This window comes from Xenia sp. Carnegie-2017, unplaced genomic scaffold (genome assembly GCF_021976095.1).
Source record: "Xenia sp. Carnegie-2017 unplaced genomic scaffold, XeniaSp_v1 HiC_scaffold_19, whole genome shotgun sequence".
NCBI lineage: Eukaryota > Metazoa > Cnidaria > Anthozoa > Malacalcyonacea > Xeniidae > Xenia > Xenia sp. Carnegie-2017.
The window spans coordinates 8,817,660-8,838,300 of NW_025813481.1; the positions used below are offsets into that span (position 1 = coordinate 8,817,660).

Sequence of the window (20,641 nt, forward strand, 5' to 3'; positions counted from 1 at the left end):
TTTGGAGGGCTATAGCCTTTCCAATCATTTTGCCCCCACTTCAAATTTTTAAGATTTCTCTCCGGATCTCGTACTAGGCACCAACTTCTGCGGCTTCAACGGTCGATAACCATCCCTAATGAAAAATAATCAGCTCTCGCTGTTGTCACATTGATTGCCTTGGGTAATTACGCTTATGATATCCATTTCCGGACATAAATTGCAATTTTGTTTTCTTGATTAACAGCCATATTATAGACAAATTGAACGATTGTTGAAGATCGGAAGAGGAAAGTGAATTGATGCTGTTATCTTACTCACTTCATCGGAGAGGTATATCAAAATTTGTATGCCTGAAGATTTACTAAATAAGTTTTGCCCTAGAAAACTATTTTTGTGGTGGTGTGAACGAACGCCTTTGACTTCAACATTTTTATGAACAAATAAAATACCCTAACAAATTTAACTCTTTTGAAACACACCATTTCTCTGTTAGGAAAAACTGAAAATGCTTTGGAGGAAGCATTGAATTTTTGTACCACATTTTATCCAACGTCATATTTTTGAAGCAATTTCACTTCAGTGTGTGAAAAGAATGCCAAAGATCATCGGGCTTCAGCATTTCCCGTTGCTTAGCAATGACGCCATTATATAAAATTTTGTGATTTTTACAAAGTTTTAACTAAAATTCTGCAAATAAAAAGTTATCTGTCCCCGAGACACCTAAAGAAAAGGCAAAAGTTTTGAGTACATAATCTATTTTCAATGTAAAAGCTTTCTAAACGCGTTGTTCGAAAAAAATGAGCGATGACCTGCGTTCAAAGGCCACACGGACTGCTAGCTCCGGAAAACAAGAACTGTTGCCTGCCAAACAGCGCGGTTTCTACTCAGATATTTTACGAGAAGAAGCTGCTGCCGAACTGAAGGTATGATTTTCAAAGTTTCTCTAGGAATTCTTTTCTAACTTGCGGCGCTCATATCGGTGGTAGTCAATGTTTTTGAACAAACCAGCCAAATACCAGACCTTGTATAAATTTGTTGTGGCAACTGAGCACTGTGTTTGAGCAACCTTACCCTCGTCAAACTTACATATAGTATACTTAGTATTCCAAAGCTTGTTTACGTAGAAAAAAGTTTATTGACTGAGAGCTATAGTAAGAAAAGTTTCTTTTTGATTCAGATGAAATTAAGAAATACCTATGTACCATCAATGATACGCCATGAAGAGCAAATAACTAATAATACTTAAAGATTGGAAATGATCACTCGTCAATGCTGAAAGATTTAATGAACATAAATAGTTGAACAATTACATGTCATTTTACATCTCCAAAATATTGGTTTTCAAGCGTTTTATCAGTTTATGGGAAAGTTTACTTGTCATTTCAAGTAAATGAGCAAATTTTTTACATAATCGTGTTTCAACTTAACATTAAGTCATCTTAACTAGATGTTAACGCCTTGTAAACTAATCATTAATTCATCTTTAATAGTCAGCCATGTTGACTAAACATCAGTATACGTTTTGGTTGTAAATAGTCTATTTAGAGAAATTAATGATTTGCATGCTTCTCAGTATTTTGAGTAAATCCCACAAATTCAGTTGTTATCAATGTATTTTTATACATGCCCAATAGAGTAAATGTTTGACTTTCTGTTTAGGATACAAAGATTGGACCTGCAAGAAATGAGTGCAAAGTCTGGAAAACAGTTAAACAGAAACACATACCAAAAGGTTTTTTGTTCCTTTCTAACTTTTGTTTTGTTCTAAGCTCTCTGATGATTTTTTTTCAACATCAATTTTCTCAGTTTCCACATTCAAAGAACTCGATGATACAAAAATCAATTCAAATAATATAAATGATCCAACAACTGCTTCTGTTTCCAGTTCAGTAAGTCAAACTTGTCTTATTCCATGATCCTGTTTATTTGTACATATTAGTGGGATTGACCCGAATTCTTGGTATGAGAGTTTTTCTATATGAATTGAATGACATGGGACAAAGCACAAACAAAATGTCGAAGTGCAAGTCAAAATTAAATCTACATTCAATGCACAGTATATCAGTCATCTTACCTGATTTATGTGTATTGGATTGACCTTACTTGTGTTAACTGAATTACCTAATAGAAAAGCACATTCAATCAACACAAAATCTCTATTTTTAAATAAAACTTTCCATGCTAATGTTGCCATCATTGTGGTTTGTCTATTTGTTACTTTAAAGATAAAGTTTAATGTGCTTATTTCCATTTTTTGTTGAACTTATCAGCCACAAGAACAAAAAGCATGATGCATGTTTTATATGTTATACATATGAAATAATTCTCAATGTCGGGAGACATGCTCTTTATATTGTATTTATTTATGGGTATTTCAATTATGTAGGACTTCATATGGTCTTCTTGGGAGCCAAAGGTACAAGTACCATATGAGACAGAATCTGGTCAAGTGCCTCGGAAGATTGTTATTGAAAGGTAGGATTGTATAAGAAAGTTTTTCATCTTTGTCGTGTGTTTTCTTCACCACCACTTTTATCAGCCTGTAAAAACAATATATTTTGATGTGCATGATTATGCTACTGGTGTGTTCTTGTATTTTGAATAATGAATGGAATTAGTTAATGCTTATTGATTAAGTAGTTTTTCTTGACTTTATTCAGACTCAACTGATGGAAAGTCATGGCTATTCTTTACATTAATTGTTTAGCCTTCACTCTGTTTTCACTCTGTTCAAAAACAATATATTTCTAAGGAAATAAATTTTTAGAATGTTGCTACCGCAGCTAAAATATTATTGACTGTTGTGTTTCAGTTCTTGCTATGGACGATTTTCATATTTACAGGGGTGGTGCTAAAAATTTTAGGGGGGTGAGCTTGAAGTAAGACAATGTAAGAGTCTAGAATTTGGGTTGTCTAGTAGTGCAGCCATCAAAGGTTTTGCAGAAAGCTCTGTTCAACTGTACTACTATTTTTTTTTTCTAAGAATTGGGGAGGAGACTTAAATATTTCGTATAGAAGTGAACAATTTATTTAGGGTAGTGAAATCTGATGTTTTGGGGTGGCACCTCCCTAGAAAATCTGTCCATGGTTCTTGCTTCATACAAACCTTTGTTAGACCAACACACTTGATCTTCAAGTGTCGACAAATGTCAAATAAAAAGTGATCTGCATAGCACTTACTTTGTTTTAGACTAAAGCGTATTTATGCCAGTCATGACCTCACGTCGTTGCTTGAAGATCGTGGAGTCATGACATCGGATTTAATGCCTCAGAAAGGCTTTAACATGCGAGTTGATCTGACGAAAGCCGACCCCAAGAACAAGCGCCTGTATCCACCTTTCCTGTCTTTGGATGTTTTTGATAACACCGAGTATGATTGTCGCGTTCCACGTGAATGGCTAAATCTTGGTTTGGTTGACGGCGAACAGAGACCTGTACCTGGTAAAGCATTGTTGTCTTTGACTGGAAAGGACGTCGCTCAACCCAACCAGTAAGATTATTGTCATTTTTATTTGTAAATTTACGTATGCTCGTTCAGCACGTTTTTCTTTGATGGAAATAGGCGAGAAAAGGTTTTTAGAATTTCTCACAGGATCTAACGAGTTCAACTTACAGTCTCTTGAATTTGATTCCATTACATTGGATTAAATTATTTCCTATTTCATCTCACTCCTTTTACACATCATTTTATTCTATTTTTTCCCACTGTTTGCACACATTCCTTTCTATTCCATTCTTCTCCATTAAACACACACTTCCTCTCCTTTTGTTTATTTCATCATACACCCAAACAGTGGCGTTGATCTGTATAAATTTAAGTTAAGAATTCCTTCGTACACATAATCCTACACACACAAGAAGGTTTAATGCGTCTGCTGGTACGTGTACAGTACAGAGGCCGGCTGCACGAAGACCGAATAGCGCTATCCACTGGATGGTAAATTTTTTTTCAACGTTTAGAAAAACCTCTTATAGGAGAAAAGTATAAGATTCGAAATGAGCGTTTACTAAAAGAAAATATTTCATCCAAGATAACAAAAATTTTTATGTCGTAAGGAAAATATACGTAAACAACTATTTTACAAGTTTGAAAAATTACTATCCAATGGATAAAGCTATCCAGTCTTCGTGCAAGTGGCCCCAGAAGTCTATCAAATAATCATTTTTTGACATCGCAGTGATGTTATGTATGTGTGATTTGATGGATTTCGCGCAAGATTTTTCATCTTTTAAAATTAGTGGGAGAAGGGCTTTTTTTGGGAGTGGGGCTCAAGTCCCAACCCCCCCACTTGTTAAAGGAAAAGTTGGATACGTCCGATAATGATTTTACTTTGGTCCAACGTATGTCCGTGAGATTTAATTTTTCATCCTACTTATCTTTTTTTATCGTTTTGCCGAAGTTTGATGTGATTATTGAAAAATCGCAATTTTATGCCACCAGCTGTTTTTCCTCCTAAACGTGACATCATATAGATGCAACTTTTTAATTTCTTATTTAGATTTAAATGGTTGGACGTTGGCGTCCTTGACTACAACCCGAAAACCAAACTATATTACATCCGTGCTGTAGGTAAGGGTGGCATCCAACATAATGTAATTTCCAATGATACCAAACTGAATGACGATACCGAAGCTTTTCTCATACCACCAACGCTGGCCACGGAGGGTTGTTGGATACCACGAATTCGTTTGATGTTTTGTGCCGAGGATCCGACGGTCTTTGCCGATCGTGTTGCATATGCGTATAACCTTCGTCTGAAAACGGAAGCTCTCTTGAGATATCATCTTTATGTAGACTGTATGCCTGTCGATGGGCTTACTGAACTTGACACGTGTTCACTCGATCGTATGGTCAGGTGGGCGAGCGAGACGAGCGCGTTGAGAAGAGGACCAAGGTAAGCTTGTGATGGGATTCGGAAGTGGTTGGGGGTATCGAAAATGTTACCGCGTTTTTATTAAAAAGCACAGAATTTTTCAATGTAACGACATAGCTATGGACCAAGTTATCAGATCTGATCAAAGTCATCTCCTGGCCGACCGTTCAAACACAAAAATTTTGCTTGATTTATCTTATCAATACAACATCTATTCTGCCATAATGCATTGACTGGATTAAAATGCGAATCTTTGCATTGGTAATGCTTTAATTATCGATGCCATTCCTCTCCATAAATTATCATCTTTCTTTTTCTACAATGACCGTATAGTTTTGGTGAGAAAGTTCACATTCTTTGCAATGAAATCAGACTCGACTTTGCGAGGGCAATGAACAAGATTTCATTCGATAAAACAGTCACAAAGAGACGCCAGACTTTTTGGTACGTCACCTTACCTGAAGTGGAGGAAACGATTGTTCCAGAAAAAGGTATCTGATTGAATAATTGTTTGTCTATTTCCACTTTGGTAGTCTATTTATATTTTTGAAAATTGGTTGATGGTAAAATCATCTTCGTGCTTCAGACCCTGTTCACACGATACCGTAACGCTAACCGTAACAGTTTGAAAACGAGATGACTAACCGTAACAGTTTGAAAACGGTATGACTAACCGTAACAGTTTGAAAACGGTATGACTAACCGTAACAGTTATAAAACGGTACAAAACTTTACCGTTTCGGTGACATGTGAACACTTAACCGTAAGAGTTTCATTACGGTTCGGCGAAACTTTTTCTCTGGCAAAAATGACGAGGTAAAATATTTGAACACATCTGTCACATCAATAAATATGGTCAGCAAAAATGAGAAGACTTCAACAAATACGCATAACTCCAATAAATTGAAAGCCGGCATCATCTGGCGTTACAGTAGAGTGAACACAATACCAAAACGAAACTAAACTGTAACGGCATGGTGCGAACAGTGCGAAACGGTATGAAACTTTACCGGTAGAGTTTTTAAACGGCATCGTGTGAACGAGGTCTTGGTCAGTAATACCATGATTGAGTACATGCACTACCTTCATAAGCATAAAAAGACCACCCTCGTATAAGTCGATACCTTTTTGAACTTACATAAAGCCAAAAACTTGTCGAGTACAAAGTGAACTAACATTTTCATCGGAGTACAACAAATTGCTTATAGTTCTAAATACCGATTGAGCTCGCGAAATAATGTAGTTCGCTGAAGATTGTGCCATGCGGTAATGGCTCTTTCGTCGTCTACTTGCATCAATATACTGTACATGTGTACAGAGATGGATTTGATTTGTTGCTGCTGTTGTCAACATGAATTGAATGTAATTGATGATTGGCTCTCCTCCGTATTGTTCCATCCAATCTTTAGTTTCTAACAACGCGAAGGATTTTCTCATGCAAACTTACTGATTCGTTGTGTACAATTTAACATAAGGTTACTATCCTGATGTACCAAATTGTCCATTTGACGAGAAATTCGATGAGTTCACGTTTCTCTCTCTGCTTACTCGTGCCGAAGTGATTCATGCAATGACGAAGGTTCGTGCAGAATGTAACAGAGTCGCAGCCATGTGTCTCTTTCAAATACCTATCACGAAAAGCATGAGGTTGGAAGAGTTCGAACAGGCACAAAGTCAAGCCAGTTCACAGGTACGAAAGTCGTTTGTTGCGCAGGTCATACTTAGTTTTATTGTTCGAAGTTGTTAGGACAGTTGCGTTATATTAATGTTTTATGCAGTGCGGTGTTTGAAATTAAATGAAGATATGATCTTCGCACTTTGTTGGACAATTTAAGCAATTGTCTCATAAACCTGAAAAAATCAGGTGACTCAACGGGAATCGAACCCATGACCTCTGCGGTGCCGGTGCAGTGCTCTGACCAACTGAGCTATGAAGTCACACAGTGGTGAGCAGGTCAATTCTTTTACCGGCTCTGCGGTGCCGGTGCAGTGCTCTGACCAACTGAGCTATGAAGTCACACAGTGGTGATCATATCTTCATTTAACAGTTGCGTTATGTCATGTATTTATATTTTCTTAAACCTGATTTCAATGAAACGTAATTTTTTTATTGTTTTGGTCGTAGAATGCCTTTATTCATAGCCATGAATAGCTTTTGAATTTTCTTTTATATTGTTCGCTTCAACACTTGAATTTTGTTTTGTATTGTTCGCTTCAAGCCAACGCTTATCTCCGAGTTGTTTATAGCTCTTTCCAACTGCAGCGATGTATTTTTGAATTTGAAATTTTTTGAACTATCTATGGTGATCTACCATTTATACCCACGAGCTGCACAAAGTTTTTTCTCTACTGAAGGTTCAATTGTTTTTGAAAGACAGTTGGTTAAGTTCATTACGTTCGGCCATCAGATCGAGTCTCAGCGAAGCCGGAAAAGGATGGTTCAATCTGAATGAGAGCATCTGGGAAGTTTATAAAATATCAAAGCTGGCCAAGTTTATGCAACTGGTCAATTTTGCCATGCAGGTAAATATCATTCAAGTGAGAATTTTTCTAATTTACAGAATTCACTGCTCGCCGGGATATCGTGGAAGAATATTTAACCTTTAGCGTGTTGTTTTGTGTTATAGGATACATTAAGGTTCCTCGTCCAAGATTCACTTGCTTCATTCAAACAGACTATTCATGATGGCTGTCATGACGTTTTAAACGTCCCCGACGATGTAGTTTGGGAAGGAGATATCGTAAACAGTCCTTTCAAGTAAAGTACTTTCAGCATATCATAATAATTACAAATGAAATGAAATAAAAAGCTAACGCTATAAATAACACCATCTATTGTTTGGAATCCGCATGGATGCATGTAATGGTTGTGCTACGCCATTTTGTCTTTATTATTGTTTGTTTTATGAAGTGAAATTGTAGACAGTGGTGGATCTTGAGTAGGTCAAAATGTATTAGAGAAGTTGGTTAAAAATTTCTAAAGAATATTTAAGACTGAAATACTCCCAATAGAATTCTCTCCGAAGTATTTTAAAACGGAAATATATTTTCAGTAATGAGTGCCCATGGATCGGCTACTACGCAGAACCTCTAAGGGCTCAAAAATATTTACAAAGTTAGCGCCCCAGTTCTAATATACACTTCACTGCATAGCTATATTGCACTCGTAATATTATTCATTAACAATTGTAAACACCCGAATCTAAGCAATGGTTTGCAATGTTTCCACTTTGAAAATTCCAGGCCGAAAAAGCATCCGTTGTTTTATGTGGATTTGACAATGGAGAAAGAGAGCGTCGGCTATGGTATAGAACTTCATAGCTTCGAAGATGTTGTCATTAGTTTGTTTAATAAAGGGATTGCGTGCACAAGAAATGTACCTCAGCTGGAGAAAATGGTGATGAAGGAACTGTTCTGGAGTGCGACTCCTTTGTTAGAGACTGTCGGAGAGAACGAACCACCCGTTGTGGAAACGAGAGAGTTCATCAGAAGAGCGATGAAGAAGTCCATCGTGCCATTAAAGGCGTATGCTAAACAATACGAAATGTACTTAGAACTTTTCAACCTCGATATCAATGGTTACTTACGGTATGAGAATTGTGTTTACGTTTGTGGAGCACTATTAAGGGCTTAGATTGAGTTCAGTGTTAACTCCTGGGGTTATAGCGTGTTTCTATGTACTTTTATATTGCTGTGCAAGCAAGAGGAATGATGATGTACGATACCCGGTATACGATTCAAACGCTATCTTAAAAAAATCAACTTGAGCTTCGTTATAATTGAACTACCCTACAGTATCTTTACTTTATACAACTGTATTGAAAAATGTCTTTTTTTTTAATTTTCCATTTTTAAAATGGTCAGACTATTTCTGAGTGATAAGAAAACAGATTTTTTGAATTGACAAAATTGTTTTTCTCAAGAAATAGTTTCCTCTTTGTTTTCAAAGGATAAAATCACGCTTTCATGCACCGTAGAGGTTTTTCGTAACATATTTTACGTTCTGTAGAGATTAGTTAAGGTTACATTTGGGATCGATTAGTATATGATTATTAAGTTGATTATTAAATTCATTATCCTGATTTCAATAACAAACATCAAATCAATTTTTCCCGAAGAGTGCACCTCTACAGTAAGAGTTAGAAACAACGACTCTCTTCTTACAGTTTGCTTCACCCTGCAGTATAACGTTCTCGCTTTTCTTTCTTGACAAACTAATCTTTTAATATCCTATCCTATCTATCAATCATAATTTCCTGCATGCAAATGATTAATTATTTTAATATGAAAGATTATGGAAACCCTGTCGTTGATAGGGGATTCCTTTTCTTATGCAATAGCATGGACGGATTTTCCTATTTTTTGCAGGGGTGGTGCTAAAAATTTTTGGGGGAGAGCTTGTAAGGAAGTGACGTAAGACAATGTAAGGATCTACAATTAGGATGGTCTAGTAAAGCAGCCATCGAAAATTGTGTAGAAAGTTGAAATTTTGCCTTGAAAAACTCAGCTCAATTGTACTACTGATATATTTTCGTTAAAATTGGGGAGGTGGGGTTTATAATATTTCTTAAAGGGGTGAACAACTTATTTAGGTTTGCTAAAAATTGGGGGGTTAAAATATTTCATAAAGATGTGAAAAACTTATTTAGCTGGCGAAATCTGATGTTTGCGAGGTGGCACCCCCCTGCACCCCCAGTGAATGTGTCCATGTGTTTTAGCACTTTTAAATGCCACGTAGTATGATAGCGATCCACTTGCACATCTATAAATCACAATTACCAATACAAAAAATGGAAGGTCGAAACATAAGTATACAAGTGTAGATGTGTGTGCGTAAGTTGAACTTTTTATGCACGTATTTATCGACTTAGTTTTTGCCTTATTTGCTTGTTAAAAATATTTTGCAGGTGTATGTTTGTTGAAAGAATTTGAAGAAAATTATCATTGTTTTTTTGTGGCAGGGATTACGACAAACAAAATTACAGCGCCATGGAAGTAAAACAGGAAATAGAGATGCATCTTGCCGAAAAAGAAATCCTCGAAAACAGTATACCGTCTCAAATCGTGATCGGTCCATTTCATGTTAATACTGAAACTGTTCGTCAAAAACTAGCCGCCAAGAGAAAGGCATTGGCCAATCAGGTTATCGAACTGTTGGCGAAAAAGCTACGAAAACAGAACGACGAAGTTAGTTCAGTTTGATTTTACTTTTAAACATATATTAACGTCTTATGAAGGTCGTCGTACGACTCAGTGGCGCTGGCAGGAGTTTACTTTTTTTGTGTGGGCAAAACATCCCATAAATGTAACTTACATATATTGCGCACTGTTTTATATGCTACCATTTTTTGGTTACATGTATGAGAAATATTTGGGGGGAGGGCAGTCGCCTCCTCTTGCTCCTTTAGGTGGTAAAATCTGGTGTTTATGGGGTAGCACCCCCCCTGCAATCTCAGTAAATCTGTCCATGTGCTTTAGCACTTTTAAATTCCACGTAATATGACAGCGATCCACAGGCACATCTATTACTATAGATTTGCAATAGCTCAATCAAAGAGCAGCAAATTGTCTTTACCCATGATGTACTGTTTGGTGAAGTAATAAAACAGAGAAGTTGTAGTGGTGACAAACCTAGATTTTCTATAAGCAATGCATTTGCCATGGTGAATGGCCAAAAACTATAAAGTTCTGAAAACTGATAGAAACCCAAGAGCTCTGAAATCTGAGAGAAAACCCAGAGTTTTAGAATAGGAACGCTAACCCGAAAGTTCTGAAAAGAATAGTTTTCGAATTTTGAGATCCTGTGCATTTCGGCCGACAGTCCATCACTTGTCTGCCGAAATGCAAAGTCTCTGAAATTTCTAAAATATTTCTTTTCAGGACTCTCGGCTTTTTTCTGAGTTTCTCGGTTTTCTTGCTTTCCTTTTTGGTTTCCTGGGTTTCAGAACTCTTGGTTTTCTATTAGTTTTCAGAACACTCGAGAACTCCATAATTTTTGGCAATTCACCACCATCGCATTTTCGCCTTTCAAGGGAAGTATAGTCAGCAACTTTCATGATAAATTAAAACATGAATGTGTCAACAATCAATATGTTCCTTCAGATTTGTGAAGAGTTCATGCAAATTGCGAACACCCTGTACGATAAACCCAACTGTATCGAAGAATTGGCCGAGCAACGTGAGTACATGAAAACGATCCCCGATTTATTGAAGAAAAATCAAGAGTTGATTGATAAAGCAGTTATCGATTATGAACTCATCGAAGAATTCTACTACAGTTTATCACAGGATGATTTCAATGTAAAGTGAGTGGATTTTATTCTCTATGAAAATACCCGTGAAGCGGACATATGATGATGAACAGATAGTTTATGTCTTTTTTCATATTCATCTGTCTTAAATATGCGAAATTCTCTCTATACGACCAACATCTTGTAGCCGCCTTCTCCAACTCGTTGCGAACAAGCATTATTGTATGAGAATTTTTTCTTGAGAATAATGTGAGAATAAATAATTGAGAGATGCGTGGAACAGGGTAAAATTTAATATAGGTGATATTTTTCTCTATTGAACAAAAGATTTAATTTTAGATGCTCTGGGATCCAGTGTCTATAAGGCAGTGTGAACATATATGCATTTTTACCAGTTTTTAAGCTTTGCCACTATATAAAGCAGGTGGGAGAGTCTAAGAACATCAGATAAAGTCTAGTGAAAAAATTGGCATCAATTTATCGGTATAGTCTTAAGGATTAAAAAGCACAATTTACTAAAATTAACTAGACTAGCAATTTTTAGCTAGACCATTTTTCATGCTGTTGTTTATCAACTTAAATGTATTAGTGATATTCATTCACGTTAAGGTGGACGGTTATTGGTTTTCCAAACACGATTCAACAACAAATAGAAATGACCGAACTCTCTCTGCAAGCAGATGAAGAACGTTTCCAGAAGAATCTGCTTTCAGATCAAAACACGTTCCAAGACAGGCTCGACACGTTGAACATGGTGATCGCGGGCTTTGCTGCTCATACTGATATCAATCGCGCACACGAAATCGCCAATGACGTTAGGCGTATATCGAAACAGCTCAAAGAATGCCAAGGATTGGCTACTACATACAATAACAGGGAACGACTGTTTGGACTACCTGTGACGTCGGTAAGTTACAGTAGCTTCATTTATTTTCGTTGGATTTCTGACATTTGTATTAGTTTCGTGAATCTTGTTTTTTTATGAAATTTTGTGCAAATGCGATCTGCATCCCAATCGGATTAGGATCAAATTTTCACAAAGCTTTGCCCGCATTTATCGACTTAGATTCCAAGAAGCTAATTCTATCCCACCTTAATCTCTTGTTTGCATAGAAAGTCTACATCTTGGGAAGTTAGATTTTCATTATCATATTTTATTCTGTGCACTAAATATAGTGATCCATTATCATTTCAGTATGACAAAGTGGGAAAGCTGTTGAAAGATTTTGAACCATACAAGAGCTTGTGGTTGACGACGTCCGATTGGTTGAAGTGGTACGACTCCTGGATGAACGATCCTCTCATAACCATCGACGCCGAACAACTCGAGAGCAATGTGAACAATGCGTTCAAAACGATGCATAAGTGTGGAAGACATTTCCAGGAGGTTCCAAATGTTCAAAGTATAGCGAATGAGATTAAGGGTTGGATTGAAGAGTTTAAACCTTTTATCCCACTAATCCAAGGATTAAGAAATCCTGGTATGAGAAGCCGTCATTGGGACCAGGTGAGGATGGATTGATAATTTTTTGTGCTTTACCGATTTTGCAGTGACATTGCTATGAAATTATACAGAAGGTCATTTGTTACGTACGTATTTAAAGGAGATATTTCATTGCAATGCATGACGCTACATCGATACACAAAAACTTTATATAGCTTAACACCAGACAAAAACTAAAAACTGAACGAGCCGATCAACGCATCTGCTGACTTACTGTTACTTTAAGTTTAAACCTTATTCAATTGGAACTATTGAAATGTTTTTTTTGGTCTATTGGAAAATGACAAATAAGTTGTACGATAATCTATAGGGAGTGAGTAAAACAAAATTCGTTAACAAGCAATATGATTGTCTGAAGACAATATACGAAGAAGTTTAATGATTTTCTTCCAAATGAAAACTTGAATAGTTTGTGTACACGTTAACCCTCTTCACTAAAATATTTAAATTCATTCTCTTTATCATTTTTCCTTTTGAAAAAACTACTTTCATTGCCATCTCACGTGTGCAATTTAGTTTCGTAATACAACCTTTCATTCCTAGTTTCCGATTCTAAACAAATTCATTACAAGGCATAAATTGCATAATTTGCCAATATAATGCCTACTTACAGCCATCAATGAAAATAGTGTCTTAAAATGTTTTTCATTTATAAGTATTGCTACTTACATATTATTGTTAGCTATGATCACACATTCAAATGATTATCACTAATTTTCTTCGGTATTCCTGCGTTTTAGCTATCGAAAGATCTTGGTTTCAAATTGGTTGCAAATCAAAACTTGACTTTTTCCAAATGTCTCGAACTCAAACTCGAAGATCACATCGGTGTCATCTCCAAAGTTGCTGAAGTCGCAGGAAAGGAGTACTCCATTGAGCAGGTAAGATTCTCGAGGATCACTTGAATCCCTCCATGCTAATTGAATATGGAAAGTGGGAATGTACGTTTGCGTTTAAAAGAATGAATCGTTCTTAATCAGTTCGATAGTTGTGCTGATTTTAGTTAAATTTGCGTCAACAATTTGCGTTTTTAATCGTCGACAAAAGTGTTCATGTGCTTGATGTTGAAATTAACAACAATTACGATTTCGACATTAATCACTGTATATTTCTACATCGTTTGCATTGCTAGTCTACATTGTTAGGTATGTCATAAACGTGTCGATGAAGTATTCGTCTTTTGAACGATGTGATGTTATTTGTTTCTTTCCCTATGCTGTCCTGTAGGCTTTAGACAAGATGGAAAGTGAATGGTCGCCGATCGTTATGGAAGTACTATCGTACAAAGAGACTGGTACCTACATCATCAAAGTGAGCGACGACTGCTCACAACTCTTGGACGACCATATCGTGATGACGCAAAGCATGTCCTTTTCACCGTACAAGAAACCATTCGAGGATCGCATCAACTCGTGGGAAGGAAAGTTGGTGATGACCCAGGACGTCTTAGACGAATGGTTGAATTGTCAACGCGCTTGGCTCTATTTGGAGCCGATATTTAGCAGCGAAGATATCAACAGACAGTTGCCAATCGAATCGAAGCGATACCAAACCATGGAAAGGATATGGCGAAAAGTTATGAACAACGCATTCAATAACCCTCAGGTTCGTTCATTGTCCACGAGGATTTCTAAATTTTATGGTAAATGTTTGCCAACATTGTTGCACTGCAAAAACAGACATGCTTTGACGGCGGTGGGTCGTCATGTAGTTGAATAACAGTTGAAAACCTTCAGAATGTCCTGTTCATCTTTTGACCAAGATTAGGGAAAATAGGCAGAAAACCCGACGGAGGATGGAGGGATCAGCAAACTTAGATAGTTGAAATGAGAAACTGATTTCCATTGCAGAACAGTGCCATAGCCAGTGGAAACATATTTATGTGTTTATGTTGTGGTGATTTCACCGGACATCAATAAAGCCAGAACATTCGTATAGGAGAATAACCCCCCCCCCCTCACACCCCAATTATTGAACTGGCCATGTCATTGTTGCTAGAACTATTTTCTTTGTAAATCTAAACAATGTCAATGGCAGGAATTCAAATGTACAGCGCGTTTTTAACCATTTTTACTGATAAATAAAAATTTTCAGGTGATATCTCTTTGTCCTGATGCCCGCCTGCTTGACAATCTTAAAGAATGCAACAAGTTATTGGAACAGGTAATTTTCTTTCTCTTTTTCAAACGTTCAAAAATCTTTGCAAATATTTAGTTTTTGTTGGTGGAAAATTGTGAGTAAATGCCCACATCGAAAAAGGTTTTGAATTCATCTGATATCTTCCACAAAATTGAATTTCTTGGCATTGTAATTTTCATTTCATACCTTACATTTCCATCGTCCAGGTTCAAAAAGGTTTGAGTGAGTACCTGGAAGCCAAAAGAAGTTCATTCCCTCGATTTTTCTTTCTGTCTGACGACGAACTGTTGGAGATTTTGTCGCAGACCAAAGATCCTACCGCTGTACAACCCCACCTCAGGAAATGCTTTGAGAACATTGCTCGAGTGAGTGCATCCATTTGAATTTTCTGCCTGCAATGTTGTCGCTCAATGCATTTGCTTGTCACATCATAATTCTTTTACAATATTATTACTTAAAGATTAATCCTTGCATACATTTTCATTCGCATATTTGCCAGTGGAAGTATTCGATTTTATCGTCAATGGCCAGCTTTTAGTAAGAATTGTGTAACGATCACAAGCATCCATTAACCTCTATCTGAAACTGAAAGCTGGTACCTAAAATCCAGTATGTAAATACCGACCAATTCGTTCGAGGCCATAGACATTAGGGAGTTTTAGTTTGGCTTTTACTACCCGCTTGCCGTTGAGATTTGCCGTTTCGAAAAAATTTGAATTTAGTTTGGCATTTTACAACTTGTATATTGACCTGAGCTAAATTTCATGTTTTGTTAGAAGTTTGTCGATGATAAAGGCATAGTCATGTTGTATACTCACATAAAAATATAGCATTAAGCCGTAAACCACACTTGGTTGTATTAATAGTACTAAAAAACTTGCCGTATATCATCTACTTCTAGAAGGGCCTCTTGCCGTTAAACCTGAACCGTAAACCGCAAAGTTATGATCATGAGACTTTTTGCTGTATGCCGTAAGCGCTAAACTAAACTCTTTATTAATATACTGATACTTTATCGTCGACGTATTATTGTTTCTAGCGTATAGACGTCAGTAGACTGCAGGAATCTCAGGCTTACACAAGTTGCTCGTTCTTGAATTTATTTCATCTTAAAAATGGTTCATCATTTTTGTGGTTGAATCAACTTTTTCCTGTTTCAGTTACAATTCGAGGACGACCTTCGCATCTCGAAGATGTTTTCTTCTGATGGCGAAGGAGTGCCCTTCTCTGAGGAAATGTATCCCAGAGGTAACGTGGAGGACTGGTTGCTAGAAGTGGAGAGAATCATGATGGCTAGCTTGAAGAGCATACTTCATCGTGCAATTGTTGCCTACGAACAGGTAGGATACATTTACGTTTTCTACATTTGTACCCTCCATTTCCTCACGTTTACATATTTCTTTGAATATTTGTTTTGCTTAATTGACTAAATTCGCGGTAAAGTCTTTACACGTGTCTTTCATAGTGTATGAACTAAATCAGTCAAAGTCGTAGCACATGGAATTCTTTGACTCACTGTGAAACAACTGATTTACATAGAAATAAATAATGATAATGATCCGAAATATACATAGCAGGACTAAAACCTGCGAGCAGGATACGCCATTGTAAATGCAAAAGATAAGGACTAGGTATTACATTCTCAATTCATAAGGATTACGATTTTTCGTCAGATCATTCTCGATCAGGAAATACATACTAGATAATGACGAAGCATCATATCAATAGTGAAGGCGATGCATATCGCAACAAACAAACATCTATAAAGTCATGCGCAAGATAATATTTTTATCCGATTAAACTCTCACATTTCAGACGCCACGAGTTGATTGGGTATTGCAATGGCCGGGACAGATCGTCATCGCAGGATGTCAAATGCATTGGACAAAGGAAGTATCCGAGGCATTGGAGAAAAATGAGCTGAAAGATTTATTTGTAAATCTCAGAAAACAGGTGCTGTAGAAAACTCTTTTCTTATATTTATGTTTTACACCCGTCGTTTTTATCTTTCACTTTTTTGACGGAGAAACATGACATGAATTTTGGTTGTGTTATCTTTACGCGTGCGTTCTTTAAAACCATAGGAAGTTTTTGTGTATACACGGTTTCTATGTTAATCTGATCCATTGATCTCGAAATAAATGTGGATCACGAAACTCTCTGTTCACGGAAAACAAATTTTGATACCACCGCCGCCATTACTAAGCGACCATCACATCGAAAGATTTATTTGACAAAACGTACAAAACTATGTAAAAATTAACAACATATGGCCAAATAATTTTTCACAATACTGTAGAAGGTCGAAAACAAACTTTGTGACTATAGTAAAGCGAGTCTGGAAAACTAATTGGCCATATAGCAACAATTTGCATGCAGTTTTCACATGTACAAGAATCAACTTTAGCGATAGATGCTTGATCCAGTCTTATTTCGAGATCAGTGGTCTGATCGTATAACAATCATTTCGGGTTTCTCATCTCAGTTCTTGTCATTGGTTGCATTGTCATGCAGGATGACCAATTGCAATCTCCTTTTTATACTTTGCAAAAATTATTTGATGATTAGTGGCACAGCCTACTCGCTTATCTGGTCCCGCTATGGGTTTTTTCTGTTTAAACAGAGGATTTATACAGAAAGAATTAATTGTGATGATTTGAAGTTTTCATTGTAAGACAGAATTTTCAGGCTGTCTGCGCTACCGATGAAAATAACATTTTATATTTCGAAAATCTCAACCAGTCACATGTATCTTGATGAACTTTAGCTAAGTGACCTGGTATCACTTGTCAGAGGTCAACTCACCAAATTGGAGAGGTCAATTTTGGGAGCTCTTATTGTTATCGAGGTATGCTATCACAAGCTATCCATAGTTGTCCTGAAGTCGCTTCTGTTTCACTCGTATGAAGTCGCATTTGCGTTCTTAAAATGATTTCAGATCTTCTTTCGGTATAATATCGTGTTTTTTTTTATTGTTTATAATGTTGGGATACTTGAAAACTGTTATTGTATCCAAATAGCAGAATCAAATGTTCCCCTATTTCATATGTTTTTGTTCATTTCAGGTCCATGCTTGTGATGTGGTGGACAAAATGGTTCAAGAAAATGTTCAAAACATCAACGATTTTGAGTGGATAAGTCAGCTAAGGTAACTTATGTTTCCTGCATACGTCTTTTAACTACCATACCGCGTCCTTAATCTTCGTAGAGCACCGCTTATGTTTGTGATAATGATAGAAATGGCATTGTTGAATGGAAATGAACGAATAAGAGATGAAAAGTATGGTTGCATACGAACGCCATCAATCATGAAGCTGTTTTTCTTTTACATGCATGCATCCCATTCAAAAAACGCAGACTTTCTGATTTTGAATTTATAAAATATTGAAAGATTCACGTTTATTTTTCCTTGTAAGATATTATTGGGAAGATGATCTACTCATTCGCGCCGTGAACGCTGAATTCAAATACGGCTACGAATATCTTGGCAACAGCGGGCGTCTCGTTATCACGCCTCTCACTGATCGATGTTACCTTACCCTGACTGGAGCGCTTCATCTCACTTTCGGTGGTGCACCTGCTGGGCCTGCGGGCACTGGCAAAACTGAGACGACTAAGGTAAAGTCGGGATAAATTTTGCTCGTGTTTCTGTTGCACAGTTGGAGCAGTGAACTTTCTATGTCAAAGTTTTTGATGGAGCAGTGAACTTTCCATGTCAAAGTTTTTGATGGAGCAGTGAACTTTCCATGTCAAAGTTTTGATGGAGCAGTGAACTTTCTATGTCAAAGTTTTTGATGGAGCAGTGAACTTTCCATGTCAAAGTTTTTGACACAACTTTTTACACCGTATTTCGTGTTATTTTGTATGTATATAAACCTTTATACACGTGCCATATTTTTCAAATGGCTTTCACTACATTTTTTCAACGAACGTCGTTGCTATATATGACCAATTGCTTATGTAACAAACGCTCAGCTGAAATAAAACAAGGTTAATGCATTTGACAGTGAAACTCGAGACAATTTCTAATTTTCGTCTTCTGGCAACTGTTGTTCGTCAGTCAAGATGCCATGAGACAAAATTTATTCTTCACGTACAAAAGATGGTCAAAATTATTTTTTTGAAACATTGCTTAATTTGTTGTGTCTCGTCTTGATCGTTTACTGAACTTGGTCCACTGATTTGTGATAAGTGATGATTTCCTTTTATTTTCACATCGTAGGATTTAGCCAAAGCTATGGCCATTCAATGTGTCGTATTTAATTGCTCTGATCAACTAGATTTTATGGCGATGGGGAAATTTTTCAAAGGCTTGGCAAGGTCATTCATTTATTTCATCATTGAAAATGCTAAATTTTTGGTTTCGTTTTTGGGAATTGAACTTTGCACGTTATCCTGTCTTTATTTTGTTATGTAGCTCCGGTGCCTGGGCATGCTTTGATGAATTTAACCGCATCGATGTGGAAGTATTGTCCGTGGTCGCTCAACAAATTTCCACTATACAACAAGCGCTCCAGAACAAAGTAAGAGTTGTTTGAAAGTATCTTAGAAACTTCGTAAAAAAGTATCATAGCCATCCTGAATTTTAGTCTTTACATATATCAATGTAAAGATATATGATCAACGTGCCTAAAAATTTCTGCCGGCTTCTTCATTTTAAAGTCGTTGTAGGCCATTAAACTAAAATACATGGAACGCCACCTGAAGGAAATAATTGAAGCCAAATCTTACACCCAGACACGCGTGTTTAGTGTTTCGAGATTCTCTTGCGGAGTAAAAATTGATTGAACTCCACACGCGTTTCTGGGTGTGATCTCGCATGGCTGGGTGTAAGATTTGGCTTCAAAAAATTACTAGACTTTTCAATTACAGGTAGCGTTCCATGTATTTTAGTTCAATGTAGTAGGCACAGAATGATGGCACACGCATTGCTGAGTCGTATTTTCCACTGTATGATTTTTTAAAGGTTGTGAAAAGCCTGAACAGATATCGTTCAATGTCTGTTTGATAAATATAGGTCGAAAGATTCATGTTCGAGGGTGTTGAGTTGAAGTTACGTCATTCTTGTGCAGTCTTTATCACCATGAATCCTGGTTATGCAGGTAGAACGGAACTACCCGATAATCTCAAGGTAGAGTAAATCATTTATGAAAAGAGCATTTAGTCGCAATTTTGGAATGACAACACAACAGAAATGAAGTGAAGCAATCTCCTCATAAGTGAAGAAACTTCATTATGACTCTCGAGGATTAAAAAATACAGTTCTTTTCATAATCAGATTGATACAAGCGGTGAAGCAAACCATTTAACCTCTGTTTAAAAACATCTTCATTTTTATTGGAGCATCTAAACGCGAAAAATAAACTTTAAATTTAGTTAGGATAAGAAAATTAAAGTATCGAAATGTTTTAAATCTCTGATAGCTTTATTCTTATGCATTTTTCATCACATCCTTACATTATTGAAGTAATTTTTATTATCTGGTAAAGCAGAACATTGATAACATTGAGAAAATTTTACCTCTTGGAGGCTTGAAAATCATCCTTCATTGTTCATTGCGGTTTTTGTACTTTAGGCGTTATTCCGTCCCGTGGCTATGATGGTTCCTGACTATGCTCTTATTGCTGAGATCAGTTTGTTCTCGTTTGGTTTCTCGGAAGCGAAAGTTCTCGCGAAAAAAATAACGACGACATTTAAATTGTCGTCGGAGCAACTCAGCTCACAGGTATATAAACTCGTTTGGAAGATTTATTTACGGTCGTGTTTTCTCTTTGCCGTTCATTGAGATCAACACATTTGAAACAAACGATGGTAGCTTACATCGTGCTGACTTTCATATCAACTTTCAAAGTTTACTTGCTCTGAGAATTAAAATATCTCCCTAAAAAGCA

The 20,641-nt window shown here is 36.7% G+C and overlaps 1 protein-coding gene across 1 annotated transcript in view; it reads left to right on the forward strand.

Annotated features, from left to right (window-relative positions):
* The first annotated feature begins 457 nt into the window (after nt 1-457).
* Nucleotides 458-20,641, forward strand: part of LOC124438088 (dynein axonemal heavy chain 1-like) — a 56,761-nt gene continuing 36,577 nt past the window's right edge. The window contains exons 1-28 of the mRNA XM_046988076.1: nt 458-905; nt 1,642-1,714; nt 1,789-1,871; nt 2,369-2,457; nt 3,173-3,472; nt 4,482-4,877; nt 5,190-5,347; nt 6,332-6,546; nt 7,212-7,379; nt 7,484-7,614; nt 8,100-8,444; nt 9,818-10,043; nt 10,959-11,161; nt 11,717-12,014; nt 12,303-12,614; nt 13,352-13,492; nt 13,839-14,216; nt 14,706-14,774; nt 14,957-15,115; nt 15,911-16,090; nt 16,566-16,703; nt 17,518-17,598; nt 17,816-17,898; nt 18,167-18,368; nt 18,973-19,070; nt 19,168-19,273; nt 19,768-19,881; nt 20,326-20,475. Coding sequence (XP_046844032.1) covers nt 780-905; nt 1,642-1,714; nt 1,789-1,871; nt 2,369-2,457; nt 3,173-3,472; nt 4,482-4,877; nt 5,190-5,347; nt 6,332-6,546; nt 7,212-7,379; nt 7,484-7,614; nt 8,100-8,444; nt 9,818-10,043; nt 10,959-11,161; nt 11,717-12,014; nt 12,303-12,614; nt 13,352-13,492; nt 13,839-14,216; nt 14,706-14,774; nt 14,957-15,115; nt 15,911-16,090; nt 16,566-16,703; nt 17,518-17,598; nt 17,816-17,898; nt 18,167-18,368; nt 18,973-19,070; nt 19,168-19,273; nt 19,768-19,881; nt 20,326-20,475 — 5,022 coding nt within the window. The 5' untranslated portion in view covers nt 458-779. The remainder of the gene's footprint in view (nt 906-1,641; nt 1,715-1,788; nt 1,872-2,368; nt 2,458-3,172; nt 3,473-4,481; nt 4,878-5,189; nt 5,348-6,331; nt 6,547-7,211; nt 7,380-7,483; nt 7,615-8,099; nt 8,445-9,817; nt 10,044-10,958; nt 11,162-11,716; nt 12,015-12,302; nt 12,615-13,351; nt 13,493-13,838; nt 14,217-14,705; nt 14,775-14,956; nt 15,116-15,910; nt 16,091-16,565; nt 16,704-17,517; nt 17,599-17,815; nt 17,899-18,166; nt 18,369-18,972; nt 19,071-19,167; nt 19,274-19,767; nt 19,882-20,325; nt 20,476-20,641) is intronic.